The sequence below is a fragment of the Jaculus jaculus genome, chromosome 17, assembly GCF_020740685.1.
Source record: "Jaculus jaculus isolate mJacJac1 chromosome 17, mJacJac1.mat.Y.cur, whole genome shotgun sequence".
Lineage (NCBI taxonomy): Eukaryota > Metazoa > Chordata > Mammalia > Rodentia > Dipodidae > Jaculus > Jaculus jaculus.
Window position 1 is genome coordinate 2,495,736 of NC_059118.1, and position 23,628 is coordinate 2,519,363.

A 23,628-nucleotide genomic window follows, 5' to 3' on the forward strand; every position below is an offset into this window, starting at 1 on the left:
TATGGACTAAGTCATGTTACACCTCCAACCAAATTCCTATGTGAAAGCTCCAACTTTCAGGCCCTCAGAGTATGACCAAAGTTGGAGATGGGGCCTTTGAATGGTAGTTAAGTTAAAATGAAGTGTTTTGGTTCATTTAAGAGTCAAGCCTTAATCCACTATGACTGGTGCCATTAGAGGACAATTAGGACATGCAGGAGTTGCAATAGACATGCAAAAGCCACTGTGTGGGGACACAGCGAGAGGGTGGGCATCTAAAAAACATGGAGAGAGGCATCAAACCTGTTAACACTTTGACATGTGTGAGCATATATGTATATTCCTAGGAGCAGAAATATGCCCAAAGAGTCGAGAGTAGTTGCCCTTAAGCTGGGGGAGGGACAGGATAGGATAGGATAGATAGGATAGGATGGGGTAATGGCATGTTTGTATTTAAGTTCCCTGTAGCATCCTATTTCTTAACTCTTAAAGAAACCATTTATTTATTTATTAAATTGAGAGAGAGAGAGAGAGAGAGAGAATGAATGGGAGTGGAGAAGTAACAGAGAGTATGGGAACGCCAGGGCCTCCTGTGAACTCCAGACATATGTGCCACGTTGTGCATCTGGCTTTATGTGAGTATTGGAGAATCGAACCTTGGTAGTCAAGCTTTGTAAGCAAGTGTCTTTAACTGCTGAGTCATCTTGCCTGTCCTTATTTCTTCTATCTTTGTTTGTTTTTGGTTCTTTGAGATAGGGTCTCACTCTAGCTCAGGCTAGCCTGGAATTCACTATGTAATCTCAGGGTGGCCTCGAACTCTCAGTGACCTTCCTACCTCTGTCTCCCAGGTGCTGGGGCTTGGCTCATTTCTTATATCTTAAAAGTGTGCTCCTTCCAGACACAAAATGGCCTGGATATCCATGACCTCACAGTGCCTGACACTACCTACACAAGACCATCATAAGAGGAGGAAAAGATCATGACATCAAAATAAAAGAGAGGCTGATTGAGATGGGGAGGGGATATGATGGAGAATGGAGTTTTCAAAGGGTCAAGTGGGGGAAGGGAGGGTATTATCATGGGATATTTTTATAACCATGGAAGTTGTTAATAAAAATTTGAAAAAAAAAGCATATTGAGATAGGAATTATTTTACCTTCAAAAATGACATCCTGTTTGCGGTGTAACTTCTACTTCATTTTTATTATCAGAACTCTCAAATAAAGTTTTTTGGAGGTTCAAATTTGGGACTCCCAAGATTGCTCAGGCTGAAAGGACTATCCTGGCCTTGCTTATAAACTACAACTCCCAGAATTCCGCGAGCCCGAAATGGGCGGCCTTGACCGAGAGCCAGTAGGCGGAGCCTACGGTCTGCGCATGTGCTCAGGCTCCCACGCTGCGCTCGCCTGCAGGGTAGGCGCACGGCGGGCACCTGGAAGACCCTGGCGGCGCGGGCTGCTGGCGGACGGACGCTGCCGTGGGTCTACGCTGGCGGCTGGGCCTGCGGCTCCGAACGGGCGCCGGTGGCGGCTGGGGAAGGCGAGGGACAGGCGGAGGCGCCGCTGGATGTGAAGCAGGGCTGCAAGGTCCGCGCCGGTGCGGGGGGTTTGGAGAGGAGGGACGACTAGGTGCGGGACCCGGGGATGCCGAGGAGGCGAGGGGACGCCTGGGGCCCGAGGGCGGGCGGGGCGGAGGTGGACCTTCCCGGAGATCCCCGCGCCGGTGGCCGAGCCTGGCCGTGGGGACGCGCGCCCTTGTGCTTTGGGAAGGATGGTGCGCGCTTGGCGCGGCAACAAGATGGGCAAGATGGCCCTGGGCCGCGCGAGCTGCCTCGACCCCGAGTCTGGGCGGCCTGCCTCTGACCCCTCGGCCTCTCGTGTCCTCGGGACCCCGGTGGACTCTTGTATGATCTGGTCACTGGTGGGAGTCCTGGGCCAAAGTATGGAGCCCGTCAGAGCGCTGCAGCAGGTGGTGAGTCGCCAGTGTCAGCTGACCTTATGTCATCCAGTCTTCAGAGCCTACTGCTGGGAGAATCGGGCTGTGCGTGGAGAATGAGGATTTTCAGGGGCAGACAGCAGGGTTCACTCACCAAGTGTGGACTTGGGGGCGTTGGACATTTCAAATCATGGCACATGTGAGTCCTTAAGCAACTTGCTCACACTCTGCTCGCTGTCTGCAAAGTGGGGTGCTCGTACCATCTCAGGATTGCTGTGTGGGTTCCATGGGATAGTGTGCCTTCAGCGGCTGTCTGAACAGAGTGCTGACTGTAGAAAGGGCTGGCAGTCGGGACTCAAGTCGTCTTTCCGGGAACTAGCTGCTCTCCCAGGATCCCGTGGCTCTTGGAGATCTTCCACCCTTCCACATTACCGACGAGGAATCTGCCTCTCAGAGAACACGGGTCGTCCTTTGGCATAACTCACCGTACACTTCATGAGCCTTGAGTCCCTGGCGGCAGGGCGAAGGCAAGAGTAGAGATGTTCAGTAGAGCTGACCGAGGAAGGTACTGAGGCTGTGTGAACACACTGTTGTGTTGGGGTATCAGAGCAGTTTCAGTGTCTGTTTGTTTCTAATGTGTATGTGTGCATGGGTGCACACGTGTATAGAGGCCGGAGGACAACCTCAGATGTTATCCTCAGGAATGCCATCAACCTTTTGTTTGGAGGCCGTGTCTCTCACTGGCCTGGAGTTACTAGCCTGGCTATCCAGCAAGCTCTAGGAATCCTCCCATCACCGCCTCCACTGTGCTGATATTATAAGTGTGTGTGTGTGTGTTCTTTCCCTCAGCATTTTTTTTTTTTTTTTTTTTTTTTACTTTTTTGGTATTTTTTCAAAGTAGGGTCTCACTCTGGCCCAGGTTGACCTGGTATTCACTATGTAGTCTCAGGGTGGCCTCAAACTTACAGCGATTCTTCTTTGCCTCTGAGTCCTACCACACTCGGCTCCCCCAGCATTTTTTAAATTATTTATTTATTTATTTGAGAGCAACAGACACAGAGAGAAAGACAGATAGAGGGAGAGAGAGAGAATGGGCGCGCCAGGGCTTCCAGCCTCTGCAAACGAACTCCAGACGCGTGCGCCCCCTTGTGCATCTGGCTAACGTGGGACCTGGGGAACCGAGCCTCGAACCGGAGTCCTTAGGCTTCACAGGCAAGCGCTTAACCGCTAAGCCATCTCTCCAGCCCTCCCCCAGCATTTTTACATCACTTCTGGGAATCAAACTCAGGTCCCCATGCTTGTGAGTTAAGCACCTGTCTGGAGCTATCTCTCCAGCTGACTGAGCTGTTTCTCCAGCCCTAGTCTTTTTCAGTATTTTATTTCTTTTTTTATGAGAGAGAACATGCATGCATGAGAGAGAATTGGTGTGCTAGGGCCTTTAGCCAGTTCAGTCAAATTCCATACACATGTGCCACCTTGTGCACATATGCTACCTTGCGCATCTGGCTTATTTGTGTCAAAGGAGGCAAACGTGGGTCCTTAGGCTTTGCAGACAAGTGCCTTAACTGCTAAGCCATCTTTCATTTATTGTTTATGAGAGAGAGAGAGGAAGAGACTGGGTACAGCAGGGCCTCGAGCCACTGCAGACAAACTCCAGATGCATTCATGTGCATCTGGCTTGTGTGGGTTCTGGGGAATTGAACCAGGGTCCTTAGGCTTTGCAGGCAAGCACCTTAACCACTAAGCCATCTCTCCAGTCATTTGGTTGTTTTTGTTTTCTGCAGTGCAGATGGCCAAGGGCCTTGAGCATGTAGGTAAGCTCTACCACTATGCTGCAACTCCAACCTTCTTTTTACTTGCCGTTTTGAGATTGTAACACTGAGTTGCTCATGCTGACCTTGAAGTTTTTCTGAATCCCAGGCAGGTCTTGAACTTGTGATCCTCCTGCCTTAGCCTCCTGAGTAGCTGGGATAAGAAGCCTGTGCTACCAGGCCCAACTAATGTGTTTTTAACCAGACCTTGGGTCGGTAAATTCTTGCTTTAAGCCTTGTTGTAGAAAATAGCAATAATAAACAGCAGCTTCTAAAGAGTATTGAGCTAGCCAGAAGATTAAATTACTCAGTGCCCCATTCCTCATGGGCTTTGTCACTTAGTCTCAGCTTTGTTGCCTGGAGGGACCCCCTCCTCCCCGGGGACCGCTGATGAAATTCCCAGGGTTTTTCACTTTGGATGGAATACTGAATGAGAAAGGTAGAATCCAGAGATGTCATGGGCTTTACAGTCAGGCTCAGGTTCACCTCTCAGCCCTATCCCTTCACAGTGTGTGATAATGAACAGTGCTGGTGACAATCCTGAGCACACCTCCGTTAGCTCCTGTCCCTGGACCACGTGGGTGGGTGAGGCTGCAGTCTGGGTGGGTCCTGGTGGCCTGAAATGTGATTGATAATACCTACGTTAGGTTTGTTGTAGGGAGTGAGAGACCATGTGTGCAAGAGCCAGATCGTCATCATTGTGCCATTGTGATTCATAATGGCAATGTGACAGTTGTCAGGTGCAGTGTTCTGCATGTGTTGTGTCTTTGAATTCACAAAACTGGAACCTTGCTGTGAAGGAAGTATAATGGTGTCCCATCTTTCAGAACAGGAAGGTGCGGGGGGAGGTTGGAGTGGTTAAGAATTGGTGTAGCATCATGTAGCTGCTAGGTGGCAGGACAGGAGCTCATCTGGCATCTCCAACTCCAAAGCTGTTGGAATTTCATTCTCCTGCTCTGGAGCCTGTAATCTTACCAGTCTAGAACCCAGGTAGGACCTGAGATGTTCCCAGGGTTGTTAGAACAGGGTCCTCATTCAGTGTTTGGGTCAGAGCCGGGCTGCATGACATCTGTGCCTACTGTTGCATGGGTGACATACTGGTAGAGGTCATTTCCTGGGTGAGATCAGGGGTGAGGTGTTAGGACCAGGTGGATTACAGGAGCTGGGTGGCATCCTTAGTTCCTGTCTCTGGACCACGTAGGTGGGTGAGGCTGCACCCGAGGGCTTGGTTGGGAGAAGGCCTTTGCTTATCTGCTGGGGAAAGAATGAGCGTCGTAACCTTCACAGGCCAAGGTGGGTTTTGTGAGTGAGAGAGGAGAGGATGCCCTGGGTTGAGCCAGCATGCCACCAGTTCAGTTCCAGCTTCCCAAAATACCTCACACTGCCTCTGGAGACTCATTTATAAATCAAAGACTTGAAACAAGCCATTTCCAAGGACAAGCAGTGGTTTAGAACATCTGGAATAATTCTCACCTCATTGTGCTACCAGAGCCTCCTTTAGGTGACAGAATGGCCAGGGCTTCCTCAGCCATCAGCCACAGCCTGGTACTCTCTCCGCCTGGCTGAGCAGCAGTAATTACAGCAAGAAGCCAGGGGTTGCTAAGTTACCATCTCAGGCCTGTGGGTCTGTGTTTCCAGAGCTGACCACACCTGCTTTGCCCTTGAGTCATAAACACTCACTGCTGTGAGGTTTACCCTGCATCTCCACCACTGATGGTCCCCCCACATCGGACATCATTTGAGCATGGGACTTAAGAACAGGACCTCTGTGGTCAGAGGGTGGTTCACAACCCAGTGTCTCAAGTGCTGATGCCCTTGCATTAGAGAGAAGACCTTAGGCAAGGAAATTTACTTTAAGGTCTGATTTTTCTCATGATAAAAATAATATAGGGCTGGAGAGATGGTTTAGCGGTTAAGGCACTTGCCTGCAGAGCCAAAGGACTCATGCTGCATGCCCTGGGACCTATGTAAGCCAGATGCACAAGCGGCCATAAATGTCTAGAATTTATCTACAATGGCTGGAGGCCCTGGTGTTCCCATATTCCCTCTCTCCCTCTTTCTCCCCCCCCCACTTGTCTATTTTGCGCTCTTGCTCACACGCTCGCTCTCTCTCTATCTCTCTCTCTCAAGTTAATAAATAAAAGAAAATATTTTTAAAAATAATAGAGAGCTGGCATACACCTCAGTGGTAAGGCACTTGCCTAGCATGCAGGAGGGTCCTGGGTTCGAAACCTAGCACTGCAAAAACTAAAAACCAGAGAACTCCTTGAACCTGCTTTATGAGGCTTACAGGAAAGAAGAAAGGGACCTGGGCCGGTGTCTGGTGTCTGGTGTGGTAGGTAAAGTACAATGGCGGCAGGATTGGCCTCAACTCCCTTCCCTGGAGGCCAACATCCTCTTTCCTAAGCTACCCTGGATAGTCACAAAATCTCTCCTCTGGCTTCCCATGTGTTCTGTGGTGCCAGCCTCATGCCCAGTGTCTATAAGGGGATCAGACCTTTCATGCCACCTGTGGTGACTGGTCAGCCTTACACAAAGAGTGTGTCTTTTTTCCTACATTTTGCAAAACAGCAGAGGGGCCCTTGCTATGTAGTGGGCCCTTGGGCTTGAGCCATGCCTCAGGAAGGACTTCAGAGCCCTTGTCTATGGTGGTCGTTATTGGACTGCAAGTCCTTTTATCTGGTTATGTCAGGCACACCAGTGGTGAATCAAACCCAGGGTCTCTGGCAGTGGAGATCAGTGGCAGCCAAGAATTGTGGTACATCCTAAGGTGCCTTCAGGAGGTGCCACAATACTGGTCCCAGATCTTCCAAGAGGGTGGCATTGTAGCCAAGGTAAGGACTTGGAAAAGAAATCCAGGGCCCGTATGATATGGCCATCTCCACTGTGTCTGCTGGCAGCTGTTTGGTTAACCCCTTCATCATATATGTAGCTTTGCCAAAGAGACCCACTTGTATTTCTTGCCACTTCTACACACACAATGCCATTTGCATGGGAAGGAGAAAGCCAGGCAGCTTTTCTGGAAGACTGAAGAGTGTGGAGAGTGGAAGGTTTCTCAGTTTGCCTGGAACCTGGGCATGCACATGGCGTTAGCAGAGGCTGGGGTCAGGATTACTTAAGATTTTATTAATATGAAGGGTGCTCTTTGGCTGAACCAGCCATCACCTCACAGATGACAGGCATGTCTTGCTGGGCCTTGCAGAAATATGTGATGTCGTAACTTGGAAAACCTCAGAGTAGTTCTGTTAAAGCTAAGCACACTGTCATCTGGAAGTTCTATGATATGCATGCTGATTTAGTATTAGGTGAATCTAGGTACAAATGTAGGAGAGAGGGCTTTGTGCTCTAAGAGAGAAAGAGGCAGAGAGAGAGGATGGGTGTACCAGGGCCTCCAGCCACTGCAAACAAACTCCAGAAGCACGTGCCACCTTGTGCATCTGGCTTACATGGGTGCTGGGGAATTGAACCTGGGTCCTTTTGGCTTTGCAGGCAAATGCCTTAACCACTAAGCCATCTCCCTAGCCCACATATTTTGATTTTTAATTTAAAGTTTCACCATAAAAACTTGCAATGTCATGGTTTTGTCCCCTCTGTGGTCCTCGTGACAGGCCAGCACGCTCCCATCTCCATCTGCGTCCTGCATGTGAGCGTGACAGCACGTGGTGGAGCTCCCCTGCGACTCCACTGAGGACTGTAGACAAGCCAAGCATCCACGAGTGCCTGGCAGAAGATGGCGGCAGCAGGACTCTGTGGAGAGGGTTGCTGGCCAGCAGGGGAAGCTGGGCCCACCTCCAGCTCACTGGCAATGCTTTGTCCTCAAGAAAGATGACATCACCCTTTGCACCACAGTAAAGGGACTTGAGCCTCCTTAGAGGTTTTTCCCCTAGAATGAGTCGCAGATCCATTTGATTACAAGGAGGTGGGGTCCTGCCTCAGCTTTTTTATTTTTATTTTTTGGTCAGAGAGGGAGAGAATTGGTGCGCCAGGCCCTCAGCCACTTCAATCAAATTTCAGACACATGCGCCACCTAGTGGGCATCTGTGACCTTGCACTTGCCTCACCTTTGTATGTCTGGCTTATGTGGGATCTAGAGAGAGATCGAACATGGGTCCTTAGGCTTTGCAGGCAACTGCCTTAACTGCTGAGCAGTCTCTCCAGCCCTGCCTCAACTGTTGACACAAGCATTACTGTGTCTCCAGCTGAGTTTGTAATGCTCTAAAGCAAGGAGGTGTTTTCCTTGTCAAGGTGTTAGTAAGAATGGAACTCCACTGCTCTGGGCACCTTCAGAGTCCAGCTTGCTGGGTGTTACAAGGACCACTCAGGCTGCTAGCATCTGGCTAAAGGATCAGTACCACTGCCAGGAAATCTGAACTGCTCTAAATATGCAAATTTGTCAATAGGATTAGATTTGTATGTAATGTTGGCACACATGGGAGCATGATATACCACGTACCAGGTCTCTGTACTGCTGGCAAATGCAAAGTGGGAAGAAGGAAAGACCATTCCGCTTTGCCCGATGTGGTGAAATGTCTTTGCATTTTGCTAACTCACATTGTGTAGGACATTCATGCAGGGTCCAAGCTTCCATATGTAAGCATTCATAAACATACTGTATTGAGGCTAAAACCACTTCTTGGTGACAAAATAAGAATGTCACCATGTCCAGTTGTAAGTTTGACTAGCCTTTGTTGCTGTAATATAATGATTAAAACCTTGCCAGTTCCCTTACAGTGAATCATGCCAGCTCTACTACAAGTCTGGACCTGGCAGGTGCTGAGAGACCAGTCCCCTCCCCTAGTAACTCTGCTCTTTGGAGCATGAACCAAGGACAGCTGTTCCTGACAGTCCACTTGGGCACCCAGGTGAAGGAGGCTGGCAGGAGAGGTTTACTTTGGGCCAGAGCTTGCCAGTGTGCACCTGATTTTCCAGGTGGCAGTGAGGCCAGCCACCCCAGTGCTTGGCCTCAGTTTTTGCAGTTGCAGTTACAGATTAGGACTTTTCACATTTTAACTGGAAAATCGGAAGAGTATTGTTAGAGACTGAACTGTGTGCTCCCTAAATTTAAATTTTGAAGCCCTGACCTGCTTTTATTGTCTTTGAGACAGGACTTTCAAAGAGGTAGTGAATGAGATCACAAAGCTGGGCTCCCAGTGATTGGAGTCCTCAGTGGGTATCATGCCTGTCTGCCACGCAAGAAGCCCTAAATTGGTCCGCAGCACTGTATAAGCTGGGTGTGCTGGCACATGTCTACAACCCAGCACTTGGAAGGTAGAGGCAGTGAGGAAGAGAAGTGCAAGGTCATCCCGTCGGCTACGTAGCAAGTTTGAGGCTAGCCTGCAGTCCATGTCTTCGGTGGATGAAAAAAGGAAAAGGCTGTGAACTCAGTATCTCCTCAGGCACACCCAGAGAAGAGGTGGTGTGAGAATAGAGCAAGAAGGTGGCTGCCTCAAGCAAGGAAGAGAAAGAAGCCTCCCCAGAAAGCCACAGTGACAGCCTCATGGTTGGGGACTGCCAGCCCGCATTAAGCTACTCACTCTGTGGTGGTTGGTTACAGCAGCCCAAGCTGACTGCAATAAGTAGCTTCCGGCAGGCTGCTTTCCTGCCAGGTCCTTCGCACACTGACCTTTCGCTGGGCCCTTAACCTCTAGGTCCTAAGCATGTGGCACACTATGGGCTTTCCTCTTCCCATTGGCTCTGGCCCATTAGGCATGAGCTTGTACCCCCACTCTAAAATCCAGGGACTCCTGGGGTTCCAATCCTCATTAGACCTCATGGCCTGCCCGCACTGGATGCCCTGGGGTGTAGGCACCTGTAGCCACAGTCCCATCCCAGCTGGCTGCTGCGTGCAGGCATGTAGGCATTTTTGAAACCTTCCTCCAGAGCATCTTGGAACAGATGGGTCTCAGAATCAGTAGTCACTGAGTCCATGGGAATCCAGTGACATTCGTCTGCTCTGTGAGCTGAGGGAATGAATGGCTCCGGGTGGGCCACAGGCTTCTTGCTGCCTGCCTCCATTTCCTATTTCCCTTTCTTTTAGGAAAAACAAAAAAAAAGTCCTCCTCTGTCATACCTTGTCCTGGCTAAGCCACTAAGCCTTGATCCTCATGCCACTTAGGTCCTAAGCATAGTGTGTGGGGCTGAGGAGGAGGGAATGGGCAACTCAGGGATTTGAGAGATCCTTGGGCCATGTCACCCTGGAGCACTGGGGTAACAGGGGCCAAGCGCTGCCAGGCCTTTTAGTTTAAGATACTGGTTAGGATCTTATTTCAAATACTGACTATCCATTCACACCATGGGATTTGGACATGTTTATTTCACTTCTCTGAGTTGCTGTGTCTGGCGCTGTAAAATAGGCATAATGGAAACCGTAAGTCTGTCCGTGTTGGTGTGAAGGTTCAAAGATAAATTTACAGTGTGGTGGCTCAGTGCATTTATGTTGTGTTCAAACCTGGCTTCCCAGGCAGAAAGGAGCCTTTCCTAAAAGTAGGGAGCCACAGTAACCGAGAAGAGAACTATGTCACTGGGGAGACTGAGTCAGCCGGGGAGTCTCTGGATGTGCAGCCCCAAGTGACTGGGTCCAAACGCTTAGGGAGCACCCTCACTTGGCCCCTTGTTTTCCTTCCATTGGTGATTTTAGAAACCCTCATGGGGGCTAGAGGGATGGCTCAGTAGGGAAGAGTGTGTCCTGTGCAAGCATGAGGGCCTGAGGGAGCCTGACACCACCAGAGTTCAATTCCCTAACACCCACACAAGCATGGGCCGCACACATCTGTAACTCCAGTCCTATAGGGATCAGACACTGGAGAATGGCTGAGGCTCATGAAAACAGCAGACTTCAGAATCAGTAAGAGATTCTCGTCTCAAGAAAACCCACGAAAGAGTGATGGAGGAGGCACCTGACTTTCTCCTCTGGCTGCCTCACACACTTGTGCAGGAGTGTGTGCATGTGCACATGCCTGTGCATACACCACACACACATATTGTGTGCACACTCACACACATGCAGGAAAAGGAAGGTGGAAACAAACAAAGCAGGCAGGCCTCAGTGGAGTGCGGTCCCAGGCTGGGGCCCTTTTCACTTAGATGCTCTTCCTGCATCGCCTCATTCAGTCCTCACAGGCCCTAGGAGGTTACTGTCCCCGCTGCACTAAGAAAAAGAAGACTTGAGGAGAACAAGGAGCCATTAGCCTGCTCACACCTGAGCATGCAGACAGGTGCCTGTGAGCTCTGTGTTCTGGGGAGGACCGACTCCCCATCAGGACGAGGCTTCCACATCCTGACACCTGCACTTAGCCCTGGTGGAACACACTTAAGTCTCGGAGCTCTGCCAACCTTTTCCTACTTCTGACGCTGCTGCTCGTAATCCATCTGAGGGCTCCCCCTCTGCAGGGCTTAATGGCCAGCCCCTGGGAGGCCGGTATTGTTAAGCAAAACTCAGGCAGCCACATGGCCCGGTAAGGCGCAGAGGCGTCCCCTGATGGGGAGTCCATGGGAGCACTGCATCCTGAGCACTGACTTACTTCACTGACCTTGGGAGAGGAGGAGGGTGACAGGCAGTGGCAGCCAGCATCACCTCCAGCACCCCAGTGCTTTCTGCTTTAGTCTCACACTCATTCGTTCTGACAGCTGCCCATCAGATGTCCTAGAGGCCTCACCTCTGCCGCATTGAGAACCTTGAGGACAGGGATGGCATTGCTTATTTTGTGTCTCTGGCTCTTATTTTAATTTGGCTAATGCAGAACCTTAGTTCCTGTTTTGTTCATACTGTCATAAGTCTTTGGACTTAAATGTATGAAAATAAATTACATGCACACCAATATATCATATGTACATATTTTAGACATGTTTTGCATATGTAAATCATGCATGCATATGTATATTGCCGTAGCTCACCCTCATCCACACTGGTCTGTGGGTAGAGCCATGGGAGGTTCGGATGACTTGCCACAACCCACCTTGTGTTGCCCTTCAGGGCAGGGACACTACAGCAGTGCTAGCTGGCATCCACGCTGCTTGTTGGTAACTTGCCATGTTGATGTTTCAACACCATCAGTGTTGGGCCAGTCTGCATCAAGTCAGTGTCTGCTGTGAGTTCAGCGAGGAGGTAAGCTGAGGCCCTTTGCTGTAAACAACTTGAAGACACATCATGCCATTGTTCCACACCCCAGACTTCTTTGGGAACCTATCCAGAGTCTGGCTCTTTGCCAGAGGTGGAAGGCAGGCATGCAGAACAAGTGCCCTTTTGGTGTCTTATGTTCGTAGAGGGGGTCTGTGCTGTGTATCACCTGGGTGTCCCTTGCTCACCTCTCCTGGAAGGAAGTCCCACTGCACTGACCAGACTCTGCCTGGGATGGATAACATGCAGCATGGCTGTAATACTTCTCCACTCCTCCCTTCCTGGAGCCCCGCTGGGGAGAGAAGTGACTGAAAACAGGGAACAGGCCACAACAGCGGCACCTTTGAAGTCCAACATAGGGGTTCTTTTCCATGCAACCAGTTTATTTTCATGAAACGAAACATGGCTTTATAGCTGTGTCCCTGTCCCACAAACAAAGCAGGTACCATATGGTTGAGAAAAAGAATCAGAGTTTGAGTCTGTTGAAAGCTCTGAGGGAATAGAGTCAAAGTTTGAGCTTCCCCTTTTGAATTTTGTCCCAGCTTATGTGTGTGTGCACATGTGCATGTATAGACAGGATTTCATGTATCCCAGGCTGGCCTCTAACTTGCCGTGCACCTCCTGAGTGCTGGGATTATAGCCTGCGCCACCACACTAGATTTAAGTGGTGCTAGGGATTGAGCGCATGCGCCATACATGCTGTGCAGGCCCTCTACCGACTAGGCTACACCCCCAGCCCCCAAGGCTTGCATTTAAAACTGCCTGCATCTCAAGACTTCATCAGAAAAGGCGTCAGGGACTTGGGCCTCCTTTTCCTCCTCTGAACCATGATTTGAGTTGCTTTTTAAATTCTGTGAAGTCAACATGTAGGTGTGGTGCCCGTTTTGCACAAGCAGGGGTCTGTTTCATGCTCAGGTGTCTAGGGGGCTGCAGTGAGGCATTGGAGCAGGGGCTACTCTGGAACATTCTTCATCAGGATGGCCTTGCCCAAGCAGGAAACAGCTGTCAGGTTATACATTCTCCTTGTGACAGATCCTCTATTCTGTCTGTTTCCCATCGTGACAGAGACCTAGGGATGTGTTGGGGGACGGATGTGTCCTGTGTTTCCCAGCATGCTCACCTGCAGATCCTGGAGAGCTGACCAGGCTTTCAGACTCACACTTGATCATGGCTCCACATAGAGGGAAGGGAGACAGAAAGCCCAGCTCTGCCTTGGAGTTCCCGAGTTCCCAAGGAAGCGTTTGAAGGTGGATGAGCTGTGTAGGGACCAGGGGCCTCCTGGTCTGTAGCTTTAGCTCCCCTGGGGTGCTGGGCCCAGACACCATAGTAACTATATCTGCAGTTGGGGGACAGGTGAAGACCTTCAACCTGAGAGTTCAGGACCAAACAGACAACATCAGTCCGGCCCGGCTCTCCCTGGGTCCTCTTCAGTTTCCAAGGCCTCCGTCAGCTTCCATCGTAAGTACCCCACTGTCACCCAGACCAGCCATCTCCAGGAGCAGCAAGAAAGGTCTGCAGGCACTGGTCACATGGCTCAGTGGATAAAGCTCCTGCTATGCAAGCATGCGGACCAGAGCTGGGATCCTCAACACCCATGTAAACACTGAGGAGGGCGTGGTGGCCCATCTGTAAGCCTAGTGCATGGGAGGCTAAGGGATCCCTAGAGAAGCTAGCTGGAGGAGCTGTTGTCTCAAATGAGAAACCCTGCCTCAGTAAATAGACACCCAACATCACCCTCTGGCCTCCATATGCATGCATACCTGTACAGGCACCTCCACAACAGGAACATACACACATGTGCCAAAACAGCACCCCAGTGGGAGTATTTCTGTAAGCAGGTTAGCCCAGCTGCTCTCTGCTGACTTCAAGTGTCTTCCTGGAGAGCCACGTGCCTCGGTCCAGGCCGTTGTGACAGGTGGTGAAGGCTCTTGTACCTCTGTTGAAGTTCTCCTCCCTTCCATGTGGTATCTGGTTTTGCCAGATCCTCCCATCCTGCTGGCTTACACGGGACAGTGCAAAAAGTCAGTTGCAAAGGAGCGTGGGAAAACCTGTAAGGATTTTACACTGGCCTCCTTTGCCCACACCATGGCTTCGTCACTCCCGGTGGGACTATAACAAAGGTTTTCCATTCATCTCCAAGTGAAGGTGGGCGATCAGACCTGTTAGAAGATTCTCCAGAAAGAGATGCTGAGACAAGGAAGAAACGCAAGGACAAGGCTCGTGCTGGATTCTGCCTCACCTGAACAGGGTGGGGAAAGGGGCCCATTGGCACAGCTGGCCCCGTGTACCATTGCTGCACGCCAGAGCAGAACAAGCCTCCAGCGGGGTAGTTACATCTTTGTGAAGGCAGCTTATAAATGGTCAAGTTGGTTGAAACCCAGACAATCCAGCCTCCAGAACCCACACTGTAACCACCACACTGTGCCTCTGACCACTGCCCCACATGCCCACCTGCGTACCTGAGCCTAGACCACAGTGAAGCCCGGGAGAGCTGTGAGTACCTGGCGGCTGGGTCCCCACTCAGGCTGGAGGTGGGTCTTTCCTCTCTGCTTTCTTCTGGATGTTCCCTGAGGTCTTTCTAGCTTCTGTTGAAAGCTTTCTTATCTGTGGTCAGGGCAGAATGTCCTCGTGTCTCCCAGAGAGGGGGCTTTGTTGCTCTTACGTTTTCCCCAAGTATTAGTCTTATCCACTCCCCAGGATCTTCCTGAAATGTACCTAGTCAGTGACTGCTCGTTACTTTTAGTTTTACAAAAAACAAAAACAAGAACACCCTCCGACCTCTTCCGCGTTAGTCTCCCACAGGATTCTGACTGCTTCCTTTTTCAGTGCTGGGGATTTTCTATGTGTAGCTTTAATTGTTAAGCTCCAGGGGTTCTTATTCATTACAGTACCTATTTTTTAATTTTTGTGTATTTTTGACATTTTCATACATGGATATAATTAAACGATCTATTTTTATAGTTTTCCTTAACTTTGAAACAATTTTGGACACTGGAAAGTTATGAGAGCCACCTATTTGGTGATATTGACCGTGATTGCGTGGTTTGGTTTCTCTGCTGTCATTTCTATTTTTAGCAGTGTAAGTAGTGTGTGTGCATTGCTGGGAGGTCTTCTGAGATAAAAGTCCCATTTCTCTACCTTCGTCCACTAATCTTAAGATCCGTCAGCAGATCTAGTCTGGGGCAGTTGTTGCTGTGCTATTTTGCCAAGTGGTGAGTCTATTTTCATCAGTGCTTCTTGTTAATTGGAATTCCTTTAGATCTTTCCTGCTTGTTTATTCAGTCATTTATTTATGCCAGTATTGACCATGGATATTGTATTTTGTGGGCTGTGAGTCATTCGTGGTACTGTTCAGTGCCATTGTTCATGTTTGCTTAGGTATCAGACTGCTTCACTTTGGTCTGTCTGGCATTGGTCATGTCCCTGGTTTTTGGAGCCTTTTCTCACATTCTGGCATTGTGTGATGTTCTGGACTCATCTTGTACTTTCCCTGCTGGTCCTGGAATCAGCCAGGACTCTGAGGAGGTCCAGTTCTTAAGATATGTATAAAGCAAGATCTGGTGTGGGCCTGCTTACTATGGTGTGATACTGTTACCAGGCACTCGGTGGACAGAACTGCAACTGTCCATATGAGAGTGTGCGCCAGAGGCGGCATCTCCCCTGTCGCTCTGTCACACGTGAACTTCAGTTCCCTGGCCCACATCTGAGATGAGAACCCTGGAGTGGCCCCCACCCACTGGTGAGACTTTGTCCTCCCTGCCTCGGTGTTTCCCTCTTAAACCCTTTTTGTACCCTTGCCTTTTTCTGTGTTTTCCTTTCCCAACTTTAAGGATGAAGGAGTGTTCTGGCTTCCCCTTGAGGTCCCTGCCTCACTGCACAGGTCTTCCCCTCCCAGCAGCCCTGGCGCTCCCTGCCAGGTCGTGATACAGACACCTGGTTCCTGTGGCAGGACCGTGAGACAGTGATCATAAAGGTCTGATGCGGCAGTTAGTGTGGTCCAGCCTTGTGGCCTGGTAGTCCTGCTCTGGCGGGCTGAGTGAAGAACACCCAGGCCTGTCTGAATAGGTAGATGCAGTGATAAGACTTTGTACCAGAAACATGAAACAGAGAGATATAAAATCCGGACTTCCAGAAGCAAAGATTGATGTCACTCCTGGTACCACGGGTATGCGTTGCAGGGGACTGTCTCTTATGACTGTGGGATTCTGGTGGGAGGGGACCCTGGACTTCACAGACCCAGGTTTGATGCCTTTTCTTGGCTATCAGTGGATACACAGTTAAAAAATGTTAATCAGGGGCTGGAGGGATGACTTAATGGTTAAGGCACTTGGCTGCAAAGCCTAAGGACCTGTGTTCAACTCCCCAAGTCCCACAGAAGACAGATGCACAAGGTAACACATGTGCAAGATTACACATGCGCAGAAGGTGGCATGTGTGTCTGGAGTGGATTGCAGCAGCTGGAGGCCTGGCATGCCAATTCTCTCTTTCTGGCTCATTCAATCTCGCTCATTAAAAAAAAAAAACAGTTTAAGTGTTAAGCAGATTTTTGCCATGCAGGGTTTCCAGGCTCATGAGCCCACTCCCTTGGAGAAAGGCAGTGCTGCAGTAAGGTTTCCTTTTCTGACAGAAAACACCTGACCAAGCGCAGCTTGTGGGGTGGGTTTTATTTTGGCTTATCTGGGGAATTTCCATGATAGCAGTAGAAACAATGGTGTGAGCAGAGGGTGGACATCACCTCCTGGCTAGCATCAGATGGACAACAGCAATAGGAGAGTGTGCCAAACACTGCCAAGAGGAAGCTGACTATAACACCTACAAGCCTGCCCCCAACAACACACTGCCTCCAGGAGGTTTTCATTCCCAAATTGCCATCAGCTGGGTACCTAGCATTCAGAACACCTAAGTTTTGGAGCACACCTGAATCAGACTGCCACAGGCAGGTTACCTGAAGGATTTTCCAGGCTGGTGAGCTTGCTTGTCTCTTGAAAGACAGGCTGCCTGCAGGTGCAGTCAAAACCTTGTATGAGGGTAGTCATGGTGCCCTGAATTCCCACTCTGTGACAGAAGAGAATTTCTCAGCCCTTGTTCCCAAAGAACTTTGAAGACCTGTGTAAAAATATGAAGTTCACAGATCTTACTGTAGGTCCCTCAAGGTAGCTGGAATGTCACCTTGTCTTAGAGCCAAGACCCACCTAGGAGGTGAATGGGAGTTTCATTTAAGAATTCTAGCAGGTGGGCTGGAGAGATGGCTTAGTGGTTAAGCGCTTGCCTGTGAAGCCTAAGGACCCCAGTTCGAGGCTCAGTTCCCCAGGTCCCACGTTAGCCAGATGCACAAGGGGGTGCACGCGTCTGGAGTTCGTTTGCAGAGGCTGGAAGCCCTGGCGCGCCCGTTCTCTCTCTCTCCCTCTATCTGTCTTTCTCTCTGTGTCTGTCGCTCTCAAATAAATAAATTTTTAAAAAAATTTTTAAAAAAAGAATTCTAGCAGGTAATGGTGACAAACCCCTTTATTCTCAGCACACAGAAGGCTGAGGTAGAAGGATTGTTGTGAGTTCAAGATCAGGCTGGGTTACAGAATGAGTTCCAGGTCAGCCTGGGCTGGAGTGAGATTCTGCTTCAAAAACAAACAAACAAAAACTATTTTCTACAGGCTTTGGGGCTTTCATGTCTGTGAGGCCAGCATTCCTGCACCCCCAGTACAGAGCAGACCACCAGGCCTGCTGCTTCCGGGCTTCAGACTAAGTAGGGAGCTTGTAGCTTTTCTAGGTCTGTCTCCCTCTGGGCTCTAGACCACCCTGCTCAAAGACCAGCAGCATCTCCCAGTTCTGGGTTTAAATTGCTTGCACCAGCGTCCAGACCTTGACCTTCTGGCCTTAGCTGACTCTTCTGTGTTCCTCTCCATTGTGTGAGCCAGTACCTCTACCCAGACTGGACTGCTGGTCCTCCTGGACAGCCCCCACTCCTTTCTGGTCCACTCAGATCATCTCTCTGCTTCTCTGAAGGGCTCTGGAAACAACCAACCCGCTGGCGCTTCCTCCCCGGCAGGGTCAGGCACCCACTGCTTTCAGGGCATACCTGAGTTGCCTCCTGCCTGTGCAGAGGCTCAAGTTATGTAGTGCTCACTCCCTGCCAGCAGGTGGCACCCAGTGGCAAGCTGCAGGTCCTCAGACCACAGTGAGAATGTTTGATTTACCTGGATGCTTGGGAGGAGGATTTCATTTGCCCAGATTAGGGTCACAGGGACACTTTGCACAGTATTTACACATCATTCCATTGGGTCAGAGCCCACATCTTAGAAAGCTGAGTCTCATGTCATGCATACCCTTGCAAAGTCACTTGTACTTGTCAGAACTTTCTTGTCTATGAGAAGCCAAATTCCTAGCCTAGCCTGGCTTTAGAGGTAAGGAAAGAAGGCCCATCTAGGTAGGGCTTAGAGATGTCATCAAGTCACTCATGGTTCTCTTACCTTTCATCCTTAGCATTCTGTCTGTGCCCACCAGCCAGTTTGTATGTGGTCAGTAGATGGCAGCCAACATCCATGAGACACTCTTTCCTCCCTCTCTCCACTGGGTGGCCACACATACTCCTTCCCCACAGTCCTGTTCATCCTGCTGAGGCACTGGATCAGTGACTGGCTACAGCAGCGAGCTGTCTGCTGGCCCACCCAGGGTACCATGTGTCTCTGCTCCTCTGAGCTCCAGGAGCCGGGAAGGGAGCACACACAGTGGAGATTCCTTAGGAAGAGAAGTTGGGCACACATGATGGGAATGACAGCATCTGGAGTGCTGACCAGTGCATGTGACCTGGAGGTCCAGGAAGAGGAGGATGGTCAGCTGGCCCATCCAGAATGCCCCAGGTTACATCTGGCAATGGTCGCTGACAGGTCCCAGTCCAAATCCTTTGCTTCAACCGAGTGTGGTGGCACACGCCTTTAATCCTAGCACTCATGAGGCAGAGGTAAGAGGATCACCATGAGTTCAAGGCCACCCCGAGACTACATAGCGAATTCCAGGTCAGCCTGAGCTAGAGTGAGACCCTACCTCAATATATATATCTCCTTTGATTCAGATGACTGTGATGAAACATGACAGACAGTTCCCTCCTCCACACTGACTAGTATTGGCAGTCCAGAATGCCACCTTTTCTGTGTCCTTAAATTAACCATCAAGGGCCTCAACTCTTCTTGCTCTCTCCAGTGTATTAGGGGGACCTAACTAAAATAAAATGGCTGGTTTTGTACATCAGAAAATGGTTGGGTATTGACATTCACAAGTTTCATCCAGTACATCATTTCCAGCCACCTCCACTGCCTTGTGACGTGAGTGCTGAACTCTTACGTATATTTATTGAGGAGTAGTCTTGAGTTTTGAGAGAAAGGCCACCCAGAAAGTGAAAGAGCTGGTGATGAGTCGAGCCCACCTGGCCTTTTATCTCCAACCACAGCCTCCCACCCTCCATGACAACATCCACCTCTTCTACCTGCAGACAGGTGTGCACCAGGAGCCCAGAGTCAAGCTGGTGTGGGACACTGCGTGATATTTGTGATAGGTTGACGAATTTTTGCTCTGGCTGTGCTATGACCTGAGCAGCTTGCTCTTCTGCTGCCCCACATGTGAACAACTCTGAAAATTCCTGAGAAGCAAAGACCCCCTTTTAAGTGAATTCCTAGGGAAGCTGTTCCTCTGGACTGCTGCAACAAAGTTCCGGGGGAAGGGACCCTTCCTCTTGGGGTAGATCCTTCCGTACTGCTTTCAGCATCATGATTCCCGTGTCCTGTGGCTCGTAGCTACATCCCACCTTCCTCCCTCTGCACCCTCACCTGCCCTCTCTGTGTCGTTCCTGTCTCTTATTAGGATACTCACAGTGGATTTAGGACCCTTCCTAAGCCACTATGAAGTGTTTTCCAGATCTTTAATTACATGTGCAAAACTGTCCAAAAGAAGTCCAGGCTCTGGGTAGGCACGAGTCCCAAATATGCAACAGATTTAAGAGTTTCTGTTTGGAGATCGACATTGACCACCTTGAAGTTCTGCAGAGTTCGGACTGTAGCACAGAGCCCTGCCTTTCCTCCATAGCACATGAATGTGGGTTTGCCCCTTTGGACATGCCCAGATGTTCCCTATAAAGGAGTGACTTCTGGGGCTGGAGAGATGGCTTAGTGGTTAAGTGCTTGCCTGTGAAGCCTAAGGACAGGACTCAAGGCTTAATTCCTCAGCACCCATATAAGCCAGATGCACAAAGTGGCACATGCATCTGGAGTTCGTTTGCAGTGGTTGGAGGCCCTGGCATGCCCATTCTCTATCTGCCTCTTTCTCTCTCTGTCGCTCTCAAATAAATAAATAGAATAAACAACAAAAAAGTGTCTTCTGTCAGTTACTGCTGTTGAAAAAAGCACAAGTAAACACCTGTTACCCAGAGGAGAATACCTTACTCTCTGGCTTCCTGGCTGGTTTCTGTGACAGCTGAAAAACCATCTTCATCCTCCCAACTTAAACAGCCAAGTGGTAACTGATGTGACTAGAAGTATAACCCCTATTGAACACAACTCACATTACCTGGCTTTTGGGTTTGATTTTTCTCAAATATGGCTGCCCCCAGGGTCACCAGGGAGCTCGGTAAAGCAGATGCCAGGGAGAGCACGCAGCGCCTGGCACGGTAGGACATGGGTGTGGCGGCACGGTGCTGACATCTGTGCCTTTCTCGCCCGCTGCAGGCTTTCTCTGGTCCTTGTGTGCCCATAGGGATGGGTGAAGCCTGTGTGGCCCGTGGCTCTAACCCACGGCCGTCATCTCGCTAAGGTTCCCTGGTGGCGATAGGATGCACCTCTCTGCCGTGCTCAACGCCCTCCTGGTGCCCGTGTTGGCGGCCGTGCTGTGGAAGTATGTGCAGCTGCGTGAGCACGCGGCCTCCCTGGAGGAGGCGCTGGCCCTCGGGCAGCAGGCCTCGGACGCGGCCGCCGGGCTGAGGATCGACTACCCGAAGGCCCTGCAGGTGCTCATGGAGGGCGGCACGCACATGGTGTGCACGGGCCGCACGCACACCGACCGCATCTGCCGCTTCAAGTGGCTCTGCTACTCCAATGAGGCCGAAGAGTTCATCTTCTTCCACGGCAACTCCTCCGTCATGCTGCCCAACCTGGGCTCCCGGCGCTTCCAGCCGGCCCTGCTGGACCTGTCCACCGTCGAGGACCACAACACTCAGTACTTCAACTTCGTGGAGCTGCCGGCCGCCGCCCTGCGCTTCATGCCCAAGCCGGTGTTCGTGCCCGACGTGGCCCTCATCGCCAACCGCTTCAACCCCGACAACCTCATGCACGTCTTCCACGACGACCTGCTGCCGCTCTTCTACACGCTGCGCCAGTTCCCGGGCCTGGCGCGCGGGGCGCGGCTCTTCTTCATGGAGGGCTGGGGCGAGGGCGCGCACTTCGACCTCTACAAGCTGCTCAGCCCCAAGCCGCCGCTGCTGCGCGCCCAGCTGAAGACGCTCGGCCGCCTGCTCTGCTTCTCCCATGCTTTCGTGGGCCTCTCCAAGATCACCACCTGGTACCAGTATGGCTTCGTCCAGCCCCAGGGCCCAAAGGCCAACATCCTTGTCTCTGGCATCGAGATCAGGCAGTTTACCCAGTTCATGATGGAAAAGCTGAATGTGAGCCACTCGGGATCCCCGCTAGGCGAGGAGTACATCCTGCTCTTCAGCCGCACCCAGAACAGGCTCATCCTGAACGAGGCAGAGCTACTGCTTGAGCTTGCCCAGGAGTTCCAGATGAAGACTGTGACCGTGTCCCTGGAGGACCACAGCTTCGCCGACGTCGTGCGGCTGGTTAGCAATGCCTCCATGTTGGTCAGTATGCATGGGGCCCAGCTCGTCACCGCCCTCTTCCTGCCCCGAGGGGCCACTGTGGTTGAGCTCTTCCCCTATGCCGTCAATCCCGACCACTACACTCCCTATAAGACGCTGGCCACGCTGCCCGGCATGGACCTCCAGTATGTAGCCTGGAGAAACATGCTGCCAGAGAACACCGTCACTCACCCCGAGCGACCCTGGGACCAAGGGGGCATCACCCACCTGGACCGGGCCGAGCAGGCCCGTATTCTGCAAAGTCGTGAGGTGCCTCGGCATCTCTGTTGCCGAAACCCTGAGTGGCTCTTCCGAATCTACCAGGACACCAGGGTGGACATCCCATCCCTCATGCAATCCATACGGCGTGTAGTGAAGGGCCGGCCAGGGCCGCGAAGGCAGAAGTGGACAATTAGCCTGTACCCAGGCAAGGTACGGGAGGCACGTTGCCAGTCATCAGTACAGGGCGCTGCCGAGGCGCGCCTCACTGTGTCGTGGCAGATCCCGTGGAACCTCAAGTATCTGAAGGTGCGGGAGGTGAAGTATGAGGTGTGGCTGCAGGAGCAAGGGGAGAACACCTATGTGCCGTACATCCTGACCCTGCAGAACCACACCTTCACCGAGAACATCAAGCCCTTTACCACCTACCTGGTGTGGGTCCGCTGCATCTTCAACAAGATCCTTCTTGGGCCTTTCACAGATGTGCTGGTGTGCAGCACGTAGCCAGCAGGCCCCAGACAGGCCTTGGCAGGAGAGCTTCTGGAGCTCAGCAACCCTGAGCCTGCTAGTCCTGCTTTCCTGTCGGGGTCATTTTCTTACTGAGCAGACCTGTGCTGGGGCTACTACCCATGTCTTATTGTCCTCTGAGCAGGGGAGTGTTCACAAAACTCCTCTTCGACCTGGAGAGATGAGCGCCCTCCCCCTTCTGCTACCCTCATTGTCCTGGCCCTGGGGAAGATCCTTAGTGGGGAGGAAGATGAGAGAAAGTCAGATCCCAGGGAGGCACGCGGGTGAGGTGACTGCCAGGTCCTTCAGGAGGGTGTCCAGATGTCTGGAAACTGAGCAGTCGTGTGGTTAGTGGGCTGGATGGTTCATCTGTGTCATCACTGTGCAGGTTCACCTGTAGCCAGGTGAAGGTGTGTTTGCAACAGTCATTAAATGATTATGAGCATTTGGTCAGGTCCTCTCATTGCATGGCAGAAGTGGCGTTGACAGTCAGCACCCAACATCTTGATTGTCAACTAAAGAGTTGTGGTGGGAAAGCTGGTTAGTGGTCATATGACATGACCGTCTCCCACAGAAGTTATGGGGAGCAGGATGAGTTCATCCATCAGAGGTTTTTCTCAGACTCTGCCTAACATCTAGACTCAACCTGCGTGATTCCAAATTTGGTCCTCTGAATTCCTCTAGTAGAGCCAGGACAGACTGCCATGCATGGTGACTATGAATGCCTTACAGGGCAAGGATGGGGTGCCGAGCAAAGTGAGGATGGATACCCCGCAGGGCATGGCTGAAGTGTTTTCCCATGGAGAACTTTTCAGTCAGTCCCTCTCCCCTCTGCCCAGGGTTGGGATTATATCATGACCATTGTGGCTCTGAAGCCCCATGGGAGCCAGTATCTTTACTCAGGGAACCTCAGTGGTCATGTCATGAGAATTACTACACCAGGGTGGTGGAACCGAATCCTGGTGGTTCCTTTCTGGCATTTGGTTTCTCATAGCCCTTGCAGTCTAGGTGTAGTTTATCACAAGTCCTCCCTCCCCCCACCCACACACACACATTTTTGCCTAATGCCACACGTGAGCTGCAACTGACTGGCTCGGGCACTTGTTTAACCCAAGATTAAATTCTTCCCCAGCAAAGGTAGGGTTCAACCTTGCATTGCTGGGAGATGGGAAAGAAGGAGGTGGTGGATATGAAAGTAGAGCCTCAGACTGTAGATCAGTGTTAAT

At 51.1% G+C, this 23,628-nt stretch overlaps 1 protein-coding gene across 2 annotated transcripts; it reads left to right on the forward strand.

Moving 5' to 3' along the window:
- Nucleotides 1-1,445: 1,445 nt before the first annotated feature.
- Pomgnt2 (protein O-linked mannose N-acetylglucosaminyltransferase 2 (beta 1,4-)) lies at nucleotides 1,446-22,850 on the forward strand. 2 transcript variants are annotated; one of them, XM_004662126.2, is made up of 2 exons: nucleotides 1,446-1,565; nucleotides 20,553-22,850. In XM_004662126.2, the coding sequence occupies exon 2, from the start codon at nucleotides 20,657-20,659 to the stop codon at nucleotides 22,397-22,399; it is 1,743 nt and encodes a 580-aa protein (XP_004662183.1). In that variant the 5' UTR covers nucleotides 1,446-1,565; nucleotides 20,553-20,656; the 3' UTR covers nucleotides 22,400-22,850. The 2 variants fall into 2 exon arrangements, with proteins under 2 accessions (XP_004662183.1, XP_044993020.1); XM_045137085.1 differs by lacking the exon at nucleotides 1,446-1,565 and adding an exon at nucleotides 2,460-2,479.
- The last annotated feature ends 778 nt before the right edge of the window (nucleotides 22,851-23,628 follow it).